This window comes from Trypanosoma rangeli (assembly GCF_003719475.1).
Source record: "Trypanosoma rangeli strain AM80 chromosome Unknown Tra_15.4_contig_00203, whole genome shotgun sequence".
NCBI classification, from domain to species: Eukaryota; Euglenozoa; class Kinetoplastea; order Trypanosomatida; family Trypanosomatidae; genus Trypanosoma; species Trypanosoma rangeli.
Genome location: NW_021705949.1, coordinates 1 through 19984, shown reverse-complemented (window position 1 = coordinate 19984; position 19984 = coordinate 1). Strand labels below are relative to the sequence as shown.

General features: G+C 55.5%; 13 protein-coding genes and 2 pseudogenes across 13 annotated transcripts, besides 13 other annotated features; all 15 read left to right on the top strand.

The window, feature by feature from the left end:
• Nucleotides 1–9: 9 nt before the first annotated feature.
• Nucleotides 10–35: a microsatellite.
• Nucleotides 36–37: 2 nt separating this feature from the next.
• Nucleotides 38–57: a microsatellite.
• Nucleotides 58–88: a microsatellite.
• Nucleotides 89–370: 282 nt separating this feature from the next.
• On the top strand, nucleotides 371–1285 carry TraAM80_05914 (glycerol-3-phosphate dehydrogenase (FAD-dependent); the record flags this gene model as incomplete). The annotated part of the gene is made up of 1 exon (XM_029382774.1): nucleotides 371–1285. The coding sequence occupies one exon, from the start codon at nucleotides 371–373 to the stop codon at nucleotides 1283–1285; it is 915 nt and encodes a 304-aa protein (XP_029237356.1).
• A 331-nt stretch (nucleotides 1286–1616) lies between these two features.
• On the top strand, nucleotides 1617–2021 carry TraAM80_05913 (glycerol-3-phosphate dehydrogenase (FAD-dependent); the record flags this gene model as incomplete). The annotated part of the gene is made up of 1 exon (XM_029382773.1): nucleotides 1617–2021. The coding sequence occupies one exon, from the start codon at nucleotides 1617–1619 to the stop codon at nucleotides 2019–2021; it is 405 nt and encodes a 134-aa protein (XP_029237355.1).
• Nucleotides 2022–2329: 308 nt separating this feature from the next.
• TraAM80_05912 (uncharacterized protein) lies at nucleotides 2330–3379 on the top strand (the record flags this gene model as incomplete). Its single annotated transcript, XM_029382772.1, has 1 exon — nucleotides 2330–3379. The coding sequence occupies one exon, from the start codon at nucleotides 2330–2332 to the stop codon at nucleotides 3377–3379; it is 1050 nt and encodes a 349-aa protein (XP_029237354.1).
• A 376-nt stretch (nucleotides 3380–3755) lies between these two features.
• TraAM80_05911 (putative zeta tubulin) lies at nucleotides 3756–5198 on the top strand (the record flags this gene model as incomplete). The annotated part of the gene is made up of 1 exon (XM_029382771.1): nucleotides 3756–5198. One exon carries the CDS (start codon nucleotides 3756–3758, stop codon nucleotides 5196–5198), a length of 1443 nt encoding a protein of 480 aa, XP_029237353.1.
• A 192-nt stretch (nucleotides 5199–5390) lies between these two features.
• Nucleotides 5391–5467: a microsatellite.
• A 32-nt stretch (nucleotides 5468–5499) lies between these two features.
• Nucleotides 5500–5518: a microsatellite.
• A 52-nt stretch (nucleotides 5519–5570) lies between these two features.
• Nucleotides 5571–5592: a microsatellite.
• Nucleotides 5593–5644: 52 nt separating this feature from the next.
• On the top strand, nucleotides 5645–7204 carry TraAM80_05910 (uncharacterized protein; the record flags this gene model as incomplete). Its single annotated transcript, XM_029382770.1, has 1 exon — nucleotides 5645–7204. One exon carries the CDS (start codon nucleotides 5645–5647, stop codon nucleotides 7202–7204), a length of 1560 nt encoding a protein of 519 aa, XP_029237352.1.
• A 316-nt stretch (nucleotides 7205–7520) lies between these two features.
• On the top strand, nucleotides 7521–7798 carry TraAM80_05909 (hypothetical protein; annotated as a pseudogene).
• Nucleotides 7799–7886: 88 nt separating this feature from the next.
• Nucleotides 7887–7905: a microsatellite.
• Nucleotides 7906–8185: 280 nt separating this feature from the next.
• TraAM80_05908 (uncharacterized protein) lies at nucleotides 8186–8500 on the top strand (the record flags this gene model as incomplete). Its single annotated transcript, XM_029382769.1, has 1 exon — nucleotides 8186–8500. The coding sequence occupies one exon, from the start codon at nucleotides 8186–8188 to the stop codon at nucleotides 8498–8500; it is 315 nt and encodes a 104-aa protein (XP_029237351.1).
• Nucleotides 8501–8658: 158 nt separating this feature from the next.
• Nucleotides 8659–8681: a microsatellite.
• Nucleotides 8682–8934: 253 nt separating this feature from the next.
• Nucleotides 8935–8953: a microsatellite.
• A 99-nt stretch (nucleotides 8954–9052) lies between these two features.
• TraAM80_05907 (nucleotidyl transferase domain-containing protein) lies at nucleotides 9053–10324 on the top strand (the record flags this gene model as incomplete). Its single annotated transcript, XM_029382768.1, has 1 exon — nucleotides 9053–10324. The coding sequence occupies one exon, from the start codon at nucleotides 9053–9055 to the stop codon at nucleotides 10322–10324; it is 1272 nt and encodes a 423-aa protein (XP_029237350.1).
• A 53-nt stretch (nucleotides 10325–10377) lies between these two features.
• On the top strand, nucleotides 10378–10649 carry TraAM80_05906 (hypothetical protein; annotated as a pseudogene).
• A 179-nt stretch (nucleotides 10650–10828) lies between these two features.
• Nucleotides 10829–12118, top strand: TraAM80_05905 (uncharacterized protein; the record flags this gene model as incomplete). Its single annotated transcript, XM_029382767.1, has 1 exon — nucleotides 10829–12118. One exon carries the CDS (start codon nucleotides 10829–10831, stop codon nucleotides 12116–12118), a length of 1290 nt encoding a protein of 429 aa, XP_029237349.1.
• A 23-nt stretch (nucleotides 12119–12141) lies between these two features.
• Nucleotides 12142–12159: a microsatellite.
• Nucleotides 12160–12441: 282 nt separating this feature from the next.
• TraAM80_05904 (MORN repeat-containing protein) lies at nucleotides 12442–14787 on the top strand (the record flags this gene model as incomplete). The annotated part of the gene is made up of 1 exon (XM_029382766.1): nucleotides 12442–14787. One exon carries the CDS (start codon nucleotides 12442–12444, stop codon nucleotides 14785–14787), a length of 2346 nt encoding a protein of 781 aa, XP_029237348.1.
• Nucleotides 14788–14871: 84 nt separating this feature from the next.
• Nucleotides 14872–14889: a microsatellite.
• A 74-nt stretch (nucleotides 14890–14963) lies between these two features.
• Nucleotides 14964–15041: a microsatellite.
• A 224-nt stretch (nucleotides 15042–15265) lies between these two features.
• TraAM80_05903 (uncharacterized protein) lies at nucleotides 15266–15700 on the top strand (the record flags this gene model as incomplete). Its single annotated transcript, XM_029382765.1, has 1 exon — nucleotides 15266–15700. The coding sequence occupies one exon, from the start codon at nucleotides 15266–15268 to the stop codon at nucleotides 15698–15700; it is 435 nt and encodes a 144-aa protein (XP_029237347.1).
• A 550-nt stretch (nucleotides 15701–16250) lies between these two features.
• Nucleotides 16251–16946, top strand: TraAM80_05902 (RWD domain containing 1; the record flags this gene model as incomplete). The annotated part of the gene is made up of 1 exon (XM_029382764.1): nucleotides 16251–16946. One exon carries the CDS (start codon nucleotides 16251–16253, stop codon nucleotides 16944–16946), a length of 696 nt encoding a protein of 231 aa, XP_029237346.1.
• Nucleotides 16947–16982: 36 nt separating this feature from the next.
• Nucleotides 16983–17038: a microsatellite.
• A 381-nt stretch (nucleotides 17039–17419) lies between these two features.
• On the top strand, nucleotides 17420–18886 carry TraAM80_05901 (putative chaperone DNAJ protein; the record flags this gene model as incomplete). The annotated part of the gene is made up of 1 exon (XM_029382763.1): nucleotides 17420–18886. The coding sequence occupies one exon, from the start codon at nucleotides 17420–17422 to the stop codon at nucleotides 18884–18886; it is 1467 nt and encodes a 488-aa protein (XP_029237345.1).
• A 616-nt stretch (nucleotides 18887–19502) lies between these two features.
• TraAM80_05900 (uncharacterized protein) lies at nucleotides 19503–19940 on the top strand (the record flags this gene model as incomplete). Its single annotated transcript, XM_029382762.1, has 1 exon — nucleotides 19503–19940. The coding sequence occupies one exon, from the start codon at nucleotides 19503–19505 to the stop codon at nucleotides 19938–19940; it is 438 nt and encodes a 145-aa protein (XP_029237344.1).
• Nucleotides 19941–19984: the final 44 nt, after the last annotated feature.

Here is a 19984-nt window from a genome sequence, read left to right as displayed (position 1 = left end):
CTCTACGTCCTCCTCTCTCTCTCTCTCTCCTATCTTGCCCCCCCCCCCCCCCCCCCCTATCTGTGTATGTGTGTATGTATGTGTATGTTTAGTCGCACACCTCTGTGGACATGGAGTGCTCATGTTTGCCGTGTATGCATGTACGGATGAAAAAGGAGGCACTTGCGGATGGGCCGGCACCCTAGACGGTTTGTTGTACGAGTAGTTGCTGTGGGGGTCGCGTTTGTTTCCAGATGGGCGTTGTATCACCGCTGGCAGCTGCGCCGCAGCGCTGTTTCATCGTTGCCTGTGGATGCAACAATGAAACACTCATTACCTCACGCTGCGAAGCTTGGACTGCTTGCGAGTAGTGCTAAGGATGAACCATTTGATGTCCTTATCGTTGGCGGCGGCGCGACAGGGTTGTACACTGCTGTGGATGCTGCCCAGCGTGGCCTGCGCGTCGCATTGGTGGATGCTGATGACTTTGGCGCCGGCTGCACTGGAACGTTGCCCCCACTTATCCCCGGTGCCTTTCCGTACTTTCAGCGAGCGCTGCGACAACGTGATTTATTATTGGCTCCGCCGGGGTGTGGAGGTATGGCGTGCCTTGACGGTATGGTCGAACGTAGCGCTGGGGCTCGTTCAGAGTGGTGTCTCTACCCTTATTCCCTCGTCGCACAGCTTGGAACTGATGGAGTTGACAACGGCGGCTGTCATAGCGATGTTGTTCAGCCCGTTTTTGGGTGTCTGGAAGCCATTCCACTTTGTGCGCGGTGACGCCTTGCGGACGGAGGGCCACGAAACCGAAAACGAAGTGCAAGGCGGCGTTCTCTTACAAGATACCTTGCTGGACGGCAACGCCGCATCTGTTGCGCTTGCTCGCACAGTGGAGGCGCTAGGTGCGGTGGTACTCAACTACGCCTCTGTGATGAGCATCGCAGAGGTGGAAGCAACGCCCAGGGTGAAGGGTCATGCAAACTTTGCCGTTGTTGTGAACGATGTGAGTGCGCCAAAGGGCGTGGGTGCGTCAACTTCACGGGGACTCACCGTTTACACGCGCAACATCGTGAATTGCGCCGGGTCGTGGGTTGATGAGGTGAAGCAGCTGATGCCAACCCACACGACGGATGCAGTGCCGAGTGTGGTGGCGCGGCATCAAGTGAAATCCTACTTTGTCCTGCCTCACAGCGCCGTACACCCCATGAAGACGAAAAACATGCATTCTCGCTGTGACGCCGACGCAATGTTTGCTCTCACCGACCTCCTACAGCTTCGCCTCAGTGATGCTGCTGCCGTGGTTTGAGGTGATGACTGTATATTAATTGGCCCAAGTATATCGTCCCTTCCCCGGCTTCCCAGCAAAAGTTATGCGGTGGCCCCAACGACGGTGCTGACACTGGTTGACACGGCGAGTAATAGAGGGTACGATGTGCATCGTGTGTACAATAGCCAACGGCGGCATCTCTGCCACGCCTTACAACTCTCCGGTGTCAACATAGATGCGGACCGTGTCTTGTCGTGTCTCTCTTCGATTGTACCCGTTCTTGCCCCTCCCTCGTCTGTTCCGTGGGCGGGGGAGGTATTTATGGAGAACTGCCACATCAGCGCGGGGAAGCAGTATCCAAATGTGGTGCATGTATACGGGGGGAACATTAGGGTTTGCTAGAGACACTGCGGAAAAAGTGGTTCATCGACTACTGCATGACAGCGGGGCATTTACAGCAACGGAAACGAGGCTGCTGCGGCCGTGCCAAACGAAACGTCTAGCTCTCGTTGGGGCGCAGTCAGGCGATGCTGGTAGCGATGATATCTCCCCAGTGGCACGCCTGCAAAGGATTGTGCGTGATGAGTACGCGGTGCGTGTGTTGGATGTGGTTGCACGGCGGAGACGCACCGCTTACAGCAGCCCTGTTGAAGCGTTGGCAGCTCTTCCTGTTATTGCAGAGGTGATGCGGCGTGAATTGGGGTGGACGACGGAGCGAACGCAAACGGAGTTGGATTTGGCACGGACCTTCATCAGTAGCATCAGCGTAGCGTGATGCGATCGTGGTGTGGAGGTGGTTATATCGTCTTGAATGAATACTGTTGGTTTCAGTTTGTCTTCAATATTTGCGTCTGTGTGTCTGTGTCTTTTCGTCCCCGTTGTGGCTATGAATTCGATGTGGGTGCACGTGTTTTTTTTGGTGGTGGTGCTGCTGCTGTTTAGTGCACACGGGGTGGCGGATACCGCATCCCGGAGCGAGTTTGCAAGCCGCTTTCCCTCTCATTTCTCGGCTGGGAAGGAAGAAGCAACAAGGCGTCCGCGGCTGTGGGTAGGCAGAGAGCTTTTATTATTATTATTCCCACAATGCTCGTCTTGTTTCACGAGCATTACAAAGTTCGCTACGTGCCCCGCGGTTTGGGCTCGTGGCTATTCTACCTGCTCTGCCTCCTCATTATTCTGGTGGCGCCGGTGTTTATTGGACTCGCAATGGGGAACTTTTGGCCGTTGCACGGCGACTTTACGCAGAGGCCGCGGGTTCATTTTACTGACCGCTGCGTCCTGCGCTACACCACCGTTGGGGGGCAGGAAAAGCTTTGGACCTGCTCCAACACCTTCAATGAGGAATTTATTGAAGACCAGCCGGCGTTGGCGGTGCTTCCATTTTTCTCCATCTACGAAGACGATCATGACGGCGATGGTCGTGTGGACGTCGTGACGATGGTTCTCAGTTTACCCATTAATGCGCTGAATAACGGGGGGGCGGAGGGCACATCACCGTCTAAATTGAAGGACGCTGTTTTTAGGGTGGATTTCCTTCCCGAGTTTTTCTACGAGGTCGATCACTACCTGCTGAAGCTTAAGATGCGGACAGCGGCGCTACTCAGCTTTGAAGGTCCCACTTGGGTGCCTAGAGGGGGAGGGGGGCCACTTGCCGCCATTACAGAGGGCGACCTTCTATTTCATTCCACAGAGCCCCTTATCGTCTCCCCAAATGTACACTACACGCGGACATACATCGATAGCCCCTTCGACAACGTGACGGACATAGATGAACTGCTTAACGTGCCTCTGTTTGCCGGTCAATACACCATGCGGAATCAGTCCGTGCAGTTTAAACCCCACGTGGAGTCCGCCGGTGGACTTGCCCTGTTGCGCGATGATAACTACTGCCGTGCGATTGGTGAAGATTTAGATGCCTTGGATGATTTCACGTGGCGCATTAGGATACGCATTCAACATGCGGAGGTAAAGTACGTTCCGTCAACTCAGGAGGCCCTAAAGTGGGCCTGGGTGCAGTATTTCTCTATTGCCTACATTCTGCAATGGTTGTTGTGGAGGCTGCGTGGCGTCCTGGTGAAGATGGGTGTGTTAAGCACCACAGCCTTTTTTCACCGTAGCTGGAAGTCCAGTTAGTGTGTGTGTGTGTGTGTCGACTGGGAGCTGAGGAGGGAGCGTTGAGAAGCGGGTAGACATGACAAATCCCAAAGCAATAACGAGCCGCAAACAGTAAGACTCATAGAGAGAGGGAGAGAGGGAAAGGTGTTATTGTTGTGTTTGTCCTCTGTGTTGTTGCTTTCGCTGTTATGGTTACTCATCTGCTGAAGGGAGATTTTGTTTGTCTGTTTGTGCCTGTGTCTCTCTCCGTGCGTCGCACTTTGGGATTTGTTTCCTCACCAGTTCCTTCTTCCTCTCGCTTTGATTTGACCGAAACACGCCACCTCCACCCGTCTTTACTCATTTCTCACGCGGAACCCAAAAAGCGGCAAGCGCGAGGCTGCGCGAAAGAGATATGGCGGTGGTGGTGGTGCAGGTAGGGCAGTGCGGCAACCAGCTGGGCGATGAACTTTGGCGTCAGCTTAAACTGACGACAAGCTCGGGTGCGGTGCCGTCGCCTTTTTTCACGTGTGATCGCAGGGCGCGCTGCGTACTGGTGGACTCCGAGCCCAAAGTAGTCACTACGGTGTACGCGCGGCACAAGGACATTTTTCGTGTGGAAAATGTCATATATGGCGACTCAGGCTGCGGTAACCACTGGGCGCTCGGTTACTACGGCGTCAACAACCGCTTGGGTCATCGGGCCGCGGAAAACGCAGCGGTAGCACGCCCGTTTCAGGTGGCCAAGGACCAACGGCGGCGAGACGGTTGTGTTGTGCGGGATGCCCTTCGCGCCATTTACGCCGAGACGCGTCGAACAGTCGACGCGGTAGAGTTTGAGGCGATTATTGTACTGCACAGCCTTGTGGGTGGAACAGGCAGTGGCATGGCTACTCGGCTGCTGGAGAAAATTCGCTACTACTTTATTGAGCCCCGGGACGACGAACACACGGTGGATGAGTGCGAAGAGGCTGCGATGATGCGGCGTGACGGATTGGACGGGATGATGATGGATAAGCGGCGTGCATCGTACCTCGTCAGCGTCACAGTGGCTCCACAGGCCAGTGGGGAACTCTCCACCCAGGGCCTAAATGCTGCCCTTACGCTGCATGCGCTCCAGGAGAACGCCGACGCCGTACTGCTGCTGCGTAACGACGATTGCCTCCGCGCAGGGGCGGAGTCTTCTGCTGCAGGACGTCCTCACAGCCGCGCCATCGCAGCATCTTCTACCGCTTCCGTTTCACTCATCAAACCGTGTGCAACCTTCACGGAGATCAACGAGGTCTTTGTGGCGATGCTGCTTCCGATCATGTTGTACGGCCGAAGTGCCAATGCTGTGGGGGATCTCGTGCTAAGGTGTTCCCCCAATCATCGGGAACTCAACAACATTCTGACAATTTTGCCCACCCCCCAGAGGCAGTATTTGCGCTTTAAGGAGTCTGTGACTCTCTCGCGCTTTTACATTCTCAGTGGGGTCAAGCAGCACATGCCTGGGGTGTGCCCTAGCGTCCCAATAGAGCTGCTGCACACCGCACGTTCCCTGCGGAACCCCGATTTGGTGACATCGAGCGAGGAGGTGCAGGTACCGAGGGAACTATTGAAGAGTTTCACTGAGACTGCGACCTCACGGCGCTCCACCTCGGCGGCGCTCCTCCAGCAAATGGAGGGGGTTCTCGTGTTAAACGAGGTAAGGGAACTGGATGCAGCGGTGCTATTTCATTTACTGCAGTCGGCTGCAATGAAAGTCGAGGCGGGTGCCTTTTTGTCAACCTTTGAGGAAGTGGGAATGACGGCGGAGTGCATACAGGCAGCCATACACGAGGTTGCCGTGAGACTCTCTGCGGCGGAGGAGGCTTGATGGACGGCGACTCTGTTGTTGTTGTTGTTACTCCTTTTTTTTTCATGCTTATTTCGTCTATCTTCCGTCTGCTTGACACACATGCGACAACACACCACATCCAGTCGATCCCGTCTGCGTATTCGCATAAATGTGTGTTTGCGGGGGCGGGCTTCTGCATGAATACCCCCGGCAGTGACGTTGACTCACCACTGTTGATGGTGATGCAGTGATTGTGTTATTGTTATTATCATTATTGTTTCTGTTGTTGTTGTTGTTTGTTTGTTTTTTCTCACTCTCTCGCCTTCCCATAATGACGCCGGTGTGTGTGTGTGTCTGTGGAGAAGGAGGGGTGCCGGGGCGATATTCTCTTTGCTTTAGTTGGCGTTTGGGGAAGAAGAAAAGAAGAAGAAGACATTGAGAACGACTTTTTGCAGGGCTGTGGAGTACACGTCGTGCCTGCAAAGATGCGCCGTGCGGGCCCCTCTGCCTGTGGGCGCCTCTTCTTTGACGCACTTGCCGGCATCCGGAGCTCTGGCCATGCGAGTAGCATGCAGCACCGCTGCGCCTTGCTGCCACCCGTAGACCGCATTGGGGGGGCAGGCGAAACAAGTCTTCCCCGCACACCGTACCGTTTTGCTGTGAAAGACGAGGAACGGGGCTTGTACGACCACGGTCTCACCCCTGACGCACGGCTTTTGATGGCGGAAGCGGAAGCACAGTACAAGGCGAGTGCCGACTACTTACATGCACCACCGGGTGGTCTGGCCCCTGCGGAGCTGCACTTGGATGCGGACGGAGAGACGGTTTCGTGCATTGCCGCCCCCTTTGCGGAGGAGTATGTGCCATCGCACAAGGAACGTTACGCCCATCGTGGGCATGTGGGCGAACTCAGCATGCAACGTGTGGCGGAGCCCAAGTTTTTATTGAATGCACACGCGGAGTTAAACCTGCGCAAGGAACGCCAGTTGTGCGAGGTGATGTCCTCCCCAATGCCGTCGCTCCAAAAGGCAGGGGAGGTGGAGCGTTTGCTGTATGATTTTTACCTCCAGCAGTTTGCCGTCTCGTCCCGCAATGTTGAGGCCATCATTGCATTGTGGGCCCAATGCAGCGTGGAGGAACGCCTTGCAGGACATGCACAGGTGCCGCAGTTGACGTCATCTACTACTGCTGGGGGAAGTCGTGTTGATTCCGTAGCAGCAGTCGATGCGGTGCCATTTTTGCCTGCCATGAAGCGACTATACTTTCACGCCCGTCAGACGCACGTTGCTCCCACACCGCTGGTTCTTGAATGTCTCATGACGACGTTGGCAGCTGCGAGTTCACCAGACAGTCGTGTCTTTCACTTCTCCAATCGTTTGCTCCTAGACGCTGACAAGTATGTTGTGCTGCCAACTCGCACGACGTATGCTGCGTTTTTTGCCATCTGCAGTCTTCATAACGCTATGTCCTTTGCCGTGGTACGCTTCAAGGATGCTGTGGTGAGTCTGCACGTTGCCGTGGACGCCACTATGGCGACAGCGCTTCTGAAAGGGCTCTGTCAGAATGGATTAGTGGAGGAGGCGCTTGCGCTGTTGGCTCGCATTGAGCACGTTCCCTTGGACGTCCAGCTTCTTAATGCCACCATAGAAGTACTTCTTCTTTCTCCACAACCGCAGGCATGCTTTTCTGCGTTTGATGCGACACAGTCGTGCTCTGTGCGGCCGAATGCAGAGACGTATTCGCTTCTCCTTCTCGCATGTGAACGTTCAGGCCTTTGGTGCCGAACCACCGCCATCCTCGCCGACATGCAGCGACGTCGTGTGAAGGGTGACACCAAAACGCTTAATTTGCTACTGAAGGGACTTCTTACGGAGCGACTGCACGACTACGCCCGCCAGCTGTATGACACGATGGTGACGAAGAAGGTGGAGGTGTGGCCTGCCTTGGAATCTCACATGCGCCTTCCAGGAAAGCATAAGAGTAGGAGGAGGCCGCAGCAACCTTCCCGACCGGACTCACCTGCTCGCACCTCAGAGCCGTGCTGAGACGCCTCTCTTCCTGCGGGAGGCAAACCCGTAAGGAAACCAACAACAACAACGGTGCTCACGTATGATGGTGATTTGGTATACACTGCGGTGGCGAACATCCAAGGGGAGTGATACTGAGCAGTTTTCAAAGTGTTTTTGCGTGTATGCGAGTGTGATGTGGTCCATATATGTGTGTATTTATTTGGTGTTGATTTACTGCATATTTTTTTTTGTTGTTGTCGTTTCTTCATCTATTTTTACTTTGTTTCTTGTGTGTATATATGTGTGTGTTGTAAGCATCTCTCGAGAAAGGCCGCCGTGGCAGGAGTGGGTGAGGGCAGCCGTACGTGCACCAGCGGGTCGCCTCCATGCTCTCCTTTGCAGTGAAGGAGGAATACAAAGACGTCAAGGCACCATCAGAAGGAGTTGGTCTTGATGGTTCCACGGCAGCCGCGCAAGAGAGCATGACGCTGTATACATGTGCCAACTGTACCCGTGTTGTGGCTCTTAGCCCGTCCTCGCAGCTCATGTGTACTCACTGCGTGCATCGCACGGGATCGTCCACCGTGTTTTACAAGCTGCGCACACAGCCCACTACGTACGACACAATTTAGGAGAGAATGAAGGAAGCGGGGTGACACTATTTCAGGATTTTCAGCTTGCGTTGTCTTGGCCCCTGTGATCTTTTGTTTTGCTTTTAGTGTGTGTGTGTGTGTGTGCTTTCCATGCATCCCCGAAGTATTCCGGGGATGAGGAGGGAAGAAGAATAAAAAGAAAAAAAACACGCTCTCAAAAGGAGAGGTGTGGGCAGGTGCAGCTGAGGTGGCAGTCTTCAGTGCGGCGTTGCGTTTGCATGGCGTGTATTTCGGCGTGCTGTTACTGTTGTTACTGCTGTTCTCTTACTCTAAGGAGGCACACCGTATCCACGTGTTTCCCCTTGCAGACAGACATTCGCCTTCCCACCCACATGCATCCCTTCCCTGCTTGACTCTCACGACGATGTATTTATTGTCTTTGTTGTTCCTCTTCTTGCTGATGTTGCTTGGCTCCCCCTCGGCATTGACACGACGTCTCTTAGGTGCGTTAGCGATGATAAATCGGCCGCCGGTGCAGCGATTGCAGACAACAGCGGATAAAGGTCGCACTGTGCCGTTGCCTCAGTGTGTCTGTGCGAATTGTTTTTCGCCGCTGATGCTCCCGCGGCCGGATGCGACGGGGACACCGTTTCAGTGCCCCCAGTGCCGCATGGCTGGAGTGGATATGAAGGTCCTGTACACGAGGCGTGCCTTCCCCGCTGAGCACAGTACGAACTGAGCGATTCCGGGAGTGTGGGATGCTTCTCTGCTTCTGTGCGTGCGTGCATGGAACAAGGGCAAAAAAGGTCTGGGGGAATTTAAGACAAAACACAAAAAGTAAAAAAAAAAATGGGTGCCAATCAATGCGTGTGATGTAAGCTCAGCATAACGTGTCTACCCCCCCCCCCCCCCCCTACCCCACACACAGGCACAGACACATTTTTTTTCTTGCGCTCTCTGTCGCTTTGGGTGTCGTTAACCTCGGCTGCGTTTCACCTGAACACACATTTCGAGTAAAGCTGAATACATGAGAAAAACGGCGGGCGATGGGTGGTGGGTTTGGCTTGCCGCTGCGTCGCCCCCCATCATCCTTGTTGTGTTTCTTTTGTGATTCCCTCAGGCCCCTTGGACGCAGCGTCCAGGGTAACACCTGCGGCAGGGAGTGGTCGGAGGGTGTGTGTGTGTGTGTGTGCCTCCTTCACGATGCTGCCCGCCTCTTGGTTTTTGTTTTTGTCTGCATGCTTTCTAGCCTCTTTTCTTCTTATCTCTTTGTGCCTGTGCGGGCGGCAGTATGGTGAGTCTTTTGCAGGGTCTCATTGAGGCCATCCACGCCTCACCCGTGCGGTGCGTCTTGTACGTCGCGGGCGCGGGGAGTTCAGCTATCGCCCAACTCACCGGCGTCGCGGGGTGCTCGCAGACGCTTCTGGAGGCCCGTGTGCCTTACGCTGCTATCACTACCTTTCGCATGTTGGATGATCGGCCGTCAAGGTTGGTTGCGGCGCCGGTGGCGCGCCAGCTGGCCCAACACGCGTATCACCGCGCGGTAGATTACAGTGGCGGGGACGATGAAACGATTGTGGGCATCGGCTCCACGGCCGCTGTGCAGACCAATCGCATCAGGCGCGGTAAGGACTGCGCGTTTGTTGCGGTGTGGTGCCAACGGCATGTGGTGGAGTTTGCCATGGAGCTACCGAGGCATCTCCCACGCGCCGAGCAGGAGGGGCAGGTGGCGTTACTACTGCTGAAGGCCCTGGCCGAGTGTGCCAAGGTCCCCTTCGAGATACCTCTTGAGGTGGAGCCGGCACGGCAGTGCTATACGGTGCCTGCCTTTCCGCTGCGGTGTTTTTTTCAAGGGGAGACGGCGTTTGTTGTCTTCAACAAGCACGGGGAGGTGCGCGCGGGGCTTATGCCCTACGTGGCGGAGGCCTCTGTCGCGGCAACATCCGAAACCTCAGTGCGACAGTTGTTGTTTCCAGGTTCATTTCATCCGTTGCATTGGGGGCATACAGAGCTGGCGCGAACGGCGGCGCGAACGGTGGCGGGGATGGTGGAGCCACTAAACAGTGCGAAGAGCCCCACCTCGCCTACATTATGCAACAAGCCCGAACCCCGTAGCGTCCGGGTGACGTATGAGATCTCGGTGGACAACGCAGACAAGGGCGTCGTAGAGTCGGAGGTGGAGATTGAGAAGCGGGTACAACAATTTAGGGAGCATGGGGCGCGGGTGGCTGTGACACGGGCCCGCCTCTTCATCGAGAAGGCCATGTTGTTTCCGGGTTATGGATTTATCGTGGGTATAGACACCATGAAGCGTATTATTGACCCAAAGTATTACAACAATTCAACGGAGGCCATGCTGCACGCCATGCAAACTATTCGGATGCAGGGCTGCTACTTTGTGGTGGCTGGTCGTGCTTCAGGGAAGGGTGACGCAGTGTGGGAGGACTTAGCATCCATTGATGTGCCAGCGGAACTACGGTCCATGTTCATTCCCATTCAACAAGGTGACTTCCGCGTGGATGTGAGCTCCACGGCGCTGCGAGAAAAAGGGAGGGGAGTGTAACAACTACCAATAAACACCACTGCTCAATCGTTGCCTGCATTCAGTCCTCCTGATTGTCATCTCTTTTCTTGTTCGTCTGTTCCTGCTGTGCCCGGGGGGGGGACATCTCCCCCCCCCCTCCTTGTTTTTTTGTGTGTGTTTATGCTGCTCACGTGGTATTTGTCATTGCGGGCCCGTATGTTGTGTTTTTTTTTTTTGCCATCTCTCGCTGTAGCTGCCGCCGTGTGTGCCCACTTCGGGTGCGACAACTGGGGATATCACAAATCCACAGCAGGCGGCAGCCTCGCTCCCCACGCTATTTTTATATTCCCTTTTTTTTTCTCTTCGCATGTGAGTGGAAGCAACGGTAGGAAAGGACAGCTACGCCACTGCGCTGTTGTTGGCTTGGCTTTACTTACACGCATTCACGCAGCACGACGGTGGCCGCACGGATCAGGGGGGATAGCGAAGGGTGCGAGAGTAAGAAGTGACTGCCGTAGAAGGCAACAGAGGGGCTGAGCCGCGATGTTTGTGCGCACCGCTTTCCTGCTGCGGACGTACCGCCGCAAGTCAAAGGCGCCAGATCTGAAGACGAGTTTTGTGAAGACCCAAAACTTCAAGAAGGCAGAGAAGGTTGCCATTGAGACCGCCGATGGGGAGGTGGTTAAAGGACGCGGCAAGCTGCGCCGCCGCAGCCACAGTGCCCTAAAGAAGGCCATTGACGAAATGGAGCACCCCACCATCTGGCTCTGGTACCCGTGGCGCATGAACCCAGAGCCGCCGACGCCGACGATGCCGCAGAGGCGTGCGCTGAAGAACCTCCACGGCGCCGTCTTCACAGATCTCACCCCGGTGCAGAAGAAGCGGCAGGAACAGATGTTGTACGGGGTGAATATTCCAGAGACGCGAAAGATAAAGTTTGAGCGGGAGCATCCCCTTCTAGCGGGTGCGCTGCGACAGCTTGATGGCCAGCCGAAGGGGTTTCCATTTTGGTACAAAAAATACCCGACACGACGACACGCGTACGAGAATCGGTTTAGCATCCCGGAGGAGATGTTGGAGGGCTACGGAGAAGACATGAAGAAAGCCCTTTCCAAGGAAATGATGTCGGTTCAGGAAAAACAGTTTGCGCAGGAGGCCATGTACATGGAGCGGTACGCAGAACACGACTTCGACACGACAAGTCCTGCTGTGTTGGCTGTGAAGCGTGCCCTCAAGTGTCGCATTCTGCGAAACCACTTGCTGACGAATCCACATAATAACATTATCAAGGCTGTGCTAGCGAGCACGGAAAAAAAACTAAACCATGCACTTCGCAAACTACGTAAAGTGGACTTTAAGAAGTATTGGGAGATTATTCGTGATCATGATGTGCAGGATGTTTTGCAGCCGTCTAACTTGGTTACCTACCGGCAAGGTACCTACTGGAATTATGACTGGAATGCGGGCTTAGCCATCTCCACGAACCTTGCAGACGTGCTTGATCCGCGGGGACTCAACGGCTGCGTTGAAACAGGCCGTTCCCGTTCTGAAGTCGCCCGTGACCTAGGTCTTTCCTACACGAGGCCTTTGCAGGATAACGAAAAGAAGCAGCTCTCTCAGCAGGCGTTGTACTATGAGCGTTTGGCGAAGTTTAAGATGGAGCAGCCGGAGGCAGCACGCGCACTGGAGCGTGAACGCTTCGTGCGGAAGTTTTCCGGCATGTTTGCGAAGATGGACATTAAATCCGGTACCCCTGACTTCCCGAGCACGTACCGCAAACTTCTCGGGACAAAGGTGGTGCGCTGGGCCTCAAAGCGCCATGGACCCATGTGAGTTGTGGTGGTGGTAGTGTTTCAATATATATATATATATATGGGTGTCTTTAGTGTGGTTCACTGGTGGGTTGATACTGAGCTCCTACGTGTTATGGGGAGGAGTCTTTGATTTGTTACTGTTGTTGGTAGTTGAATTTCCCACTCCTTCCCCCGACTGTGTGGACTCATGGCAGTTCTTCCGTCTGCTTGCTTGTCTATCGCTGCCGCTCATTTGTGTGCGTCTTCCTTTTATTCTTTGCTGGGGCAGCTTTGGCTTTCCGTCTTGGCCCCCCACTGGGCGGCGAGGGCAGCTGCGGACTTGGCGGTAGTCTGCGGGAGGGGATGGGGGATGCGCCAGCGGCGATGTCGACAACCGTGCCGGAGGTGATTCTTGTGGGGCACACGACGTATTATCGACACTTTACGCGGGGCTCGCGTGATTTGTACGCCCCTGAGGCGATGCTGCCGGACCCGCCACCGCAGCACGTGTGGAGCTACTGTGTGTCGCGGGATCACAACGACACGGTGTTTTTCCACAACCACGCGAGCGGGAGGTCGCTGTGGGTGCTACCGCGCCTTGCAGGGGACGGCGCGGAGGCAGCTGATGGCGCGGAGGAAGTTATGCAGGCTATCGGCTCCGTCGAATCAGCTGCAACAATGCGGAAGCACGTGGCATTTGGATCCAGAGATGAGGCGAGCCAGGGGGACGCTGCGGGTCGTCGCGCCGTCATGCGACAGAGTATTGAGAAGGCGGTGAGGGAGGCTCAGGCGCAACGGACGGCAGAGACGGTGCCAACAACGGCGCCCGCTGGCCCTGTTTCTGATGAAATCAATAACGAGAATAACAACACGGTACACGTGCGTGAGAGACTGGCAGTGTGGCGCGCCAAACGGGCGCAGCAACAACAACAACAGCAACAGGGCGGCGATGCGCCGGTTGTCTCAGCCCAGAGAGATGACGTAGAAAAACGCGTGCATCACGAGTCTCCTTCTTTGTCTGGCCTCCCCCCAGCAGCAGCAACCGCGCAGCGAGCGTCTTTGTTGGGTGGTAAAATATCTTCACAGAGTTCATACCATGCGACGGCGCCGAGAGAGATGGAGATGTCTAGAGGTGTACAGCCCATAGAAGACTTTCAAAACGTAGAAAAGGCTCCCTCCCGTCAACGGACGTATTCATTGCTTGAACGCGATATTTATGATGAAAAGCGGCGCCTCTTTCTTGAGGCTCATGAGAAGCTACAGCAGGAGAGGGAGATGACACTGCAACAGGAGCGTTTTGCACTTGAACGTGTCGCTCGTCTGCAGGAGGCGCAGCAGCGTGAGGAGGAGGAACGCACGCGACTGGCGACGGAGCGGAGGCAGCTTGAGCAACAGCGTCTGGAGCTGCAGAAGCGGGCTCTCGAGCGGCAACGTGAACTGCTTGTGAAGGTCGAGGAGGAGGCAATGCAGCAGGAGCTGGCGGGAGAGTTAGATAACTTTTTTGAAACCAAGTCGCGGCTGGTGCAACAGGCTCAGGCTGAGCGTCGGCGTTTGGCGTCGTTCGAGGAGGCCATCGCGGAGTCTTTGCTGGGGACCGTGACCCAAAGCCCCACGGCGCCACCAAAGGAGGAGCGACGCATCGACCTTCGCCTGCTCGATGAGAGCGACACAGACAAGGATGACTCCTCCAACAGCAGCAACAATAACAAGAGCAACCATCGCGGCGTCTTGAGGAGAGGCGAAGTTCCCAACAGGCGGATGTGTCAGAAGGCTGCTGGCGCTTCTCCTTCGCAGCGAAGGCGGCAGGAAAAAGACCAACAACAACGGCGCTGTGAACGCATTACGTACGGTCCCTCTCTCGTTTATGTGGGGGATGTGACAGGCGGGGGACGCAAGCCGCCGTCGTTTTTGCAGCGTCAGGGGCGAGGCACGTTTTTTTACGACAATACGCAGAAGTACTTTTTCGAGGGAGAGTGGTGCAACGACAAGAGGCATGGCGTCGGCGCCCTTTCGCTCCCGCACGCTGCGCTGGAGGGGACATGGCTGCGTGATCAGCTTGAGGGTCGTGCGACGTTTCACACCAAACGGTTGAAGGGGACAGGGGAGTTCAAGGAGGGTGTGCTTGACGGAAACGTTGTTGCTGAAATTGACTGCAACACCGTTTTTGCGGGACGTGTGAAGAAAAATGCGGCCATCGTGGACTCTGGCGCTATCACGCTCGCCTCAGGCGACCATGTGGAGTGGATACGCGATGACAAAAAGAGCCACCGAGGTCCAAGACAGCAGGTTGCAACACGGTCGTGTAAATTTCCCAATGGCTCCGGAAGCTGCCGCATTCGCTTTGCAAACGGCGACGTGTACGTTGGTCAGGTGGAGAACTATCAACCACATGGAACTGGAACCTACCGCTTTGCCGCCGAGGGTCAGGAGTATGTGGGAGAATTTCAGCATGGCCGGCTTCAGGGTCGTGGCACATATAATTTTGCCAATGGCAGTGTGTACATTGGGCAGTTTTACAAGGGGGTCTTTCACGGGGAGGGGCAATACGTGCAGCGGGACGACTACACGTATGAAGGCTCCTGGGAGTACGGCACGGCGCACGGCAAAGGAAAGCTGATATTTGCAAACGGTGATGTGTGGGAGGGGGAATTTGATCATGATCGTCGCGTGACTGGACGCTACACCGCTTCCCATTTGTTTCAACTATAGCGAAGTATCCTTCCAAATTTTGTTGTTGCAGTATCCTTCCCTGTATTATCTGTTAAGTCTTTAGAAGCGGTCCCCGCTGCTTTGCAACAACAACAACAACAAAGGCACAAATCCCATCCTTTTATGTACATGCGTGCCTCTCTGCCTCTTGCAAACCTCACTTTAAGTTCCTCCTCTGTGGTTGTTGTTGGCTGTTGTTTAGTTTTTTTTGCTTTTGCTGCCGTGTCTGTTGCAGTTGATGGCCCTGTCGTTGTACTTTCCCCCTGGCGTGTGGCAAATATAAATTCGTATGCGCCCCTGGGTGCTGACTCTCTGGCGGCTACGTGTGGGGATTACAGGCTTCCGCTCGCTTTCGCACTCACACTCTTTTTTTCTCCCCACTCTCTCGCCGCATGCGCCTATGCCTTGCTTGTGTGTGCAGGTCTCCGTAGTTAGCCGCAGGGCCCCATCACTCCAAACACACACAATCTGGAGTGGAATGGGCTACACGCGTGAGCGCACCCACCGCCACTTTTTTGTCGCGCGGGCCAACGCCTTCTTTTCACGGCTTCCCATTGCCCGTATTCAACGCTCGCTGGCCATGGAGGCAATCAAGCAGGGGCGCATGCGACCGTGGAAGCACACAAAGGAGCAGATCCTTGGTGCCCCCATAGCATGCAACTTTGACTACAATCCGCGTCCTGTGCGACTCATTGGGACGGTTATGGATGCCCACACGGAAGAGACAAGCATCAAGGGTGGGCTTAAGGTCTACGCACGCAACGAGGAGACGAACATGATGTTATGGATTCCTGCAGGAAACCCAAAGCTGAAGTACGAGGTGACAGCAACGAAGGGAAGCTTTCAGCATTATCTGGACGAACGCGATAAGTGGGACGAAGCCTGGCTGACGGGCCGCGCAAGGATGAAGTAGGCAGGTGGAAGGAGAGTCACCACTATGGGTGTGGCGGCAGATGGAAAAATCCATCTGCTGCAACGGACGCAGGTGACTGCCCTTCTGTTACTTACTTTTAGTAGCTTTGCTGCGTCTCCCACCCGTTTTCTCTCCCTCCCGCGCTCTGGTTCCTAGCGATGTGACGGATGATAATGTATGCATATGCCATGAATGTTCTTCTCTCCAGGTCCCCCTTGTGGATCGCGAGTTTACTTTTTCCTCTCTTCGTTGTTTTCTGAAGTTCTGCGTACCACGAGGAATAGGTGGCCGTGTGGGTGCCGGAGTGCATCTCTGCTCCACCTATTTGCAAAGGAGAAAAAAAAACGAACAAGCGCAGGGAGTGACGTATTCACCGCAGCGTCGTGCGCGCACATTCACACGTCTGTTGTTTGGGTTGCGTTAGGCGTGGCATACACCCTCGTGTTTGGGGCCTTTGGCAGGGGAACCGACAGCGCAGAGAGGCAAGCTGACGCGTGCGGCATAAAGGAGCAAGACGGTACCACGGGGAACGGTTTGCGGGACCCAAATCATGCCGGCCACCGAGATGCAGTCCATGGAGATGGACATGGTGCAGGGCATGTACGACACCTACGAACTTAGTAGTTTGGACCCACCGACGTACTCCGTCCTGCTTGCTCCCACCGCAGATGACCCACCCGAGTTGCGCGTGACAATTGTGTACGACTCCGAGGGGTACCCAGAGACGGCTGCCCCCACCGTACGCCTGGAGCACCACGCCAAGCATCGTCGCATGCAGATCACAACCCTTGCCAAAGAGATTGAGAATCTCTGCGCGGAACATATCGGTATGCATAGCGTGATTTCCGTCCTTCAGCGGGCCCAGGAATACCTCACAGAGTACGCGGTGAGGGAAGAGAATGCGGAACTGCAGCGACGCGGAGACGTGTTGGCAAAAGCCGCTGCCAGCGCATCTACGGCGGCACCGGACCCCACGTTACGCATCGGAACCGCCGTCACGTGCGAGCTGTTTGCGGAATGGAGTGAAAAACACATGGAGGAGAAGCAACGGGCGCGGAGTGTTAACGAAAAGAAGAGCACAAAACTAACGGGCCGGCAGCTGTGGGCGGGCGCCCTCAAGAACACCGACTGGGATCTTTTTGACACCGACGATGGCGACGGCCAGAACGTCGACTTCTACGCCTTGGCGGATGGGGAAGGGGACGAGATGGACTTTGATTTAGATGACACGGAAGAGGAGGGCTAAGGCGTGCAGGCTGGAGTGCGATGGGCAGAAACAGCGCTCTCACTCTCTATCTATCTATCTATGTCTGTTTGTCTGTCTGTGTGTCTGTGTGTATTAAAGCGTTGGGAGGCGGCAGCCGTCATGAAGTGGGAAGCACGACGAAAAAGAAGAATCTACGGATAGGTGTGGGCGGGGGGAAGAAACTGAGAGAAGGAAAGGCGCGGAACAAAAAAATAAAGAGTTGACGTAAACCCAAAACCAAAAACGTCCATGCGAGATGGGATGGATGAGAGAAAGAGAGCAGAGACACCCGCAGATACGCATGTGTGTCTATGAACACTCTCGGTGCTGCGTTTTCACAGGCAGGCGGTGCTTGTTTAGGTGTATACGCAGCAATATTCTCGTTGTTTATCTCGCGAACTTTGCCTTTATTTTTCCTTAATTTGCTCTTTATTCCTTTTCTCTCTGTCTCTCTGGGGCGGGTGAGGAGTGCAATGCGGCAGTTCGTGGGGCCGCTGTTGCAGCTGCATGCGCAGTCGGTGCCGCGCCGTCACTTTAATGTCATTCAGCGCGGCAACGACAAGGAGGCAGAGGCGCTCTTTGCGCTGCTTGGATTTGGAAAGGAAGGTGAAGCACACCGCATTCGCCGGACACGTGACGAGCTTCGTCAAGGCTACCTGCGAGAGGCAATGAAACTGAAAGACCCAGAACACGACAAGGGGGAGGCGGCAACGCTCTCCAAGCTGCGGCGCGCGTACATGCTGCTTTCCGACGATCAATTTCGTGCACGCTATTCTGCACACCACTGCGCCTCACCCGACGCGATGCTTCACGTTCACGTCGACGGTGGGCAGACTGCAGCTAACTTTAACCCTGAGCATCAACACTTTGACTTCGTTGATCACACGCTTTCCTCGCCGGCGTCGTCGTTGTCTTCGTCTTCAGTGCAGCGGTCCTTTGGGGATTTTACTGGCCCGTTTCAGTCCGCCACAGGCGTGTCGAGCGCATCAGCGGATGCAAAGGCGTATAATCCCTGTGAATCCCGCACTGCACGAAACGGGCAATGTATTAACTTCGTGCTCCGCATCTCCTTCGATGAGAGCATACTTGGTTGCACAAAGACAATAGTGTATGAGAAGCATGTCACGTGTACTTTGTGCGGCGGTGACGGCCGGCAGACTCTGAAGAAGCAGCGCAGGTGTCCGCAATGCCGCGGCCGTGGCTCAGCGCATCTGCCAAGCGCCACATATCACATTGAGCGTTCGTGCGGGTACTGTGGTGGAGAAGGTGTTGCTCCGCAACCGAAGTGTGGAGCTTGCGGCGGCGCCGGTGTTCTAACGGGGCGCACCGTAAAGGTCACCATAGACGTGCGTCCTGGCACCACAACAATGACGGTGCGGCGCTTTCGTGGAAAAGGTCACGATGGGGTGCGTGGTGGTAGTGCGGGGGATCTCCTTGTGACGGTTTTGGTGCAGGACCACCGCCTCTTTCATCGTGACGGGCTTGATTTACATATAGTGCTGCCTATTCCACTTTCGATAGCCCTTCTCGGCGGCATAGTGTCAGTGCCAACTTTGCGTGGAGCACACCCACTACGCATCCCTCCCTGTGCACGAAATGGCGAGCGGCTGACCATAGAAGGTCATGGCGCCTGTCTGGACGGAGTCAGCGATGCCGTTACCGCTGGCGAGGTGGAGGTGGGGGATGTCTCGGGGGAGCCACATGAGAAAAACCGCAATCAGCACCAGCAGCAGCGTCCACAAGGTCATTTGTACGTCCACCTGCTGGTGGTTATTCCGAAGCGGGACGAGTTAACGGGGGCACAGAGGTGTGCCCTCCAGAAATTTACTGCAGAAACGCAAAAAAAAAGCAATATCGATAACATTTGCGGGGATGACGAGGAGACACCGGCATCTCTCAAGCAGCGCTTCCGGCATTGGCTAGTGAAACCATCGCTGTGATTATGTCAGTTAACGCGACCGTGCTGGCAGCGCCCTGTATATGAAAAAATTAAAAAAATGGTAGCAGTCGTTTCACATCCACTGTCTTTGCTGCCCGACGCATGCGGTCCAGCAACAGGAGTCACTGGTCCTGTTCTCAAGGGATGTGGAGGGGCGTGTTGCCGGGCACAGCGGGCCCGTTCCGCGGCGTCGCTGTGGTTGTGCTGCCGTTGTTGTGGTTTGTGGGACTGGTGAGGGAAGAGCGTGTGCGGACGAGCGGGGCATACGTCGTGGAAGGGGAAGTAAACTGTGAGCCCGCCACACTTTTGTGCGTGGTGTACGTCGGCTTCCCTGCGGTGTGCGTGTTGGGTGGGTGTGCCTGTTGAGGGCGCCTTTGTGTGCCTGCCGCGATGCCCCCACGACCCGCCCTCTGTGCTTCTAATTTCTACTTTTTTTATGTGTTTCCCTCGTTTTTTTTTCTTGCTCGCTCGTTTCCATGCTGTTTGTGCTGTCTGCTGCGTGGGGGCGGAGGCGCTAGGGGGCGGTGTGCTCGTCCTCGGCGCGCAGACATTCGTGGGCCTGCCGGGAGTTGACGTGGGCGACACACAGACGTGTTGGGAGGAGGAAGAGGGGGGAGATGGAGGATAAGCTACGCGGTGCCACGCGAGAGGAGTTGATGAGCCACGTGCTCACCCAGCGCCGTCTCATTCGGCATCTGCATCGGCGCGTCGTCGAACTGGAGCGGGAGGTTTCCTTGGTGTCCCGCAGTTCACCTCCTCGGAGGAGCGGTGCGACAGCGTTGTCTGTGGGGCTTCGTAAAATTGGCCGCGTCCTGCAAGCACATGCCTCAGGTGCGCTGCATCTTCCGCAGGAGTTTGTGGCCGAGTTTCTGTACATCCAGAAGGAACTTGCCGCCGCGGCATCCGGTGAAGCTCCCACACCATCGTCGGGGAGGCCAGCGGCGTCACCGCCTGAGGAGGGGTCCAGTGTTCCGCGGCGTTTTTCTCCGCCAGGTTCTCTCATTCAACGGACCCAGCAGCGCCTGTCAGTGATACAGAGGGATGAGACGCCGTAGTGCATTACGAGCATGGGGTCTTTGTGTTTCCTATGCCGAAGCTT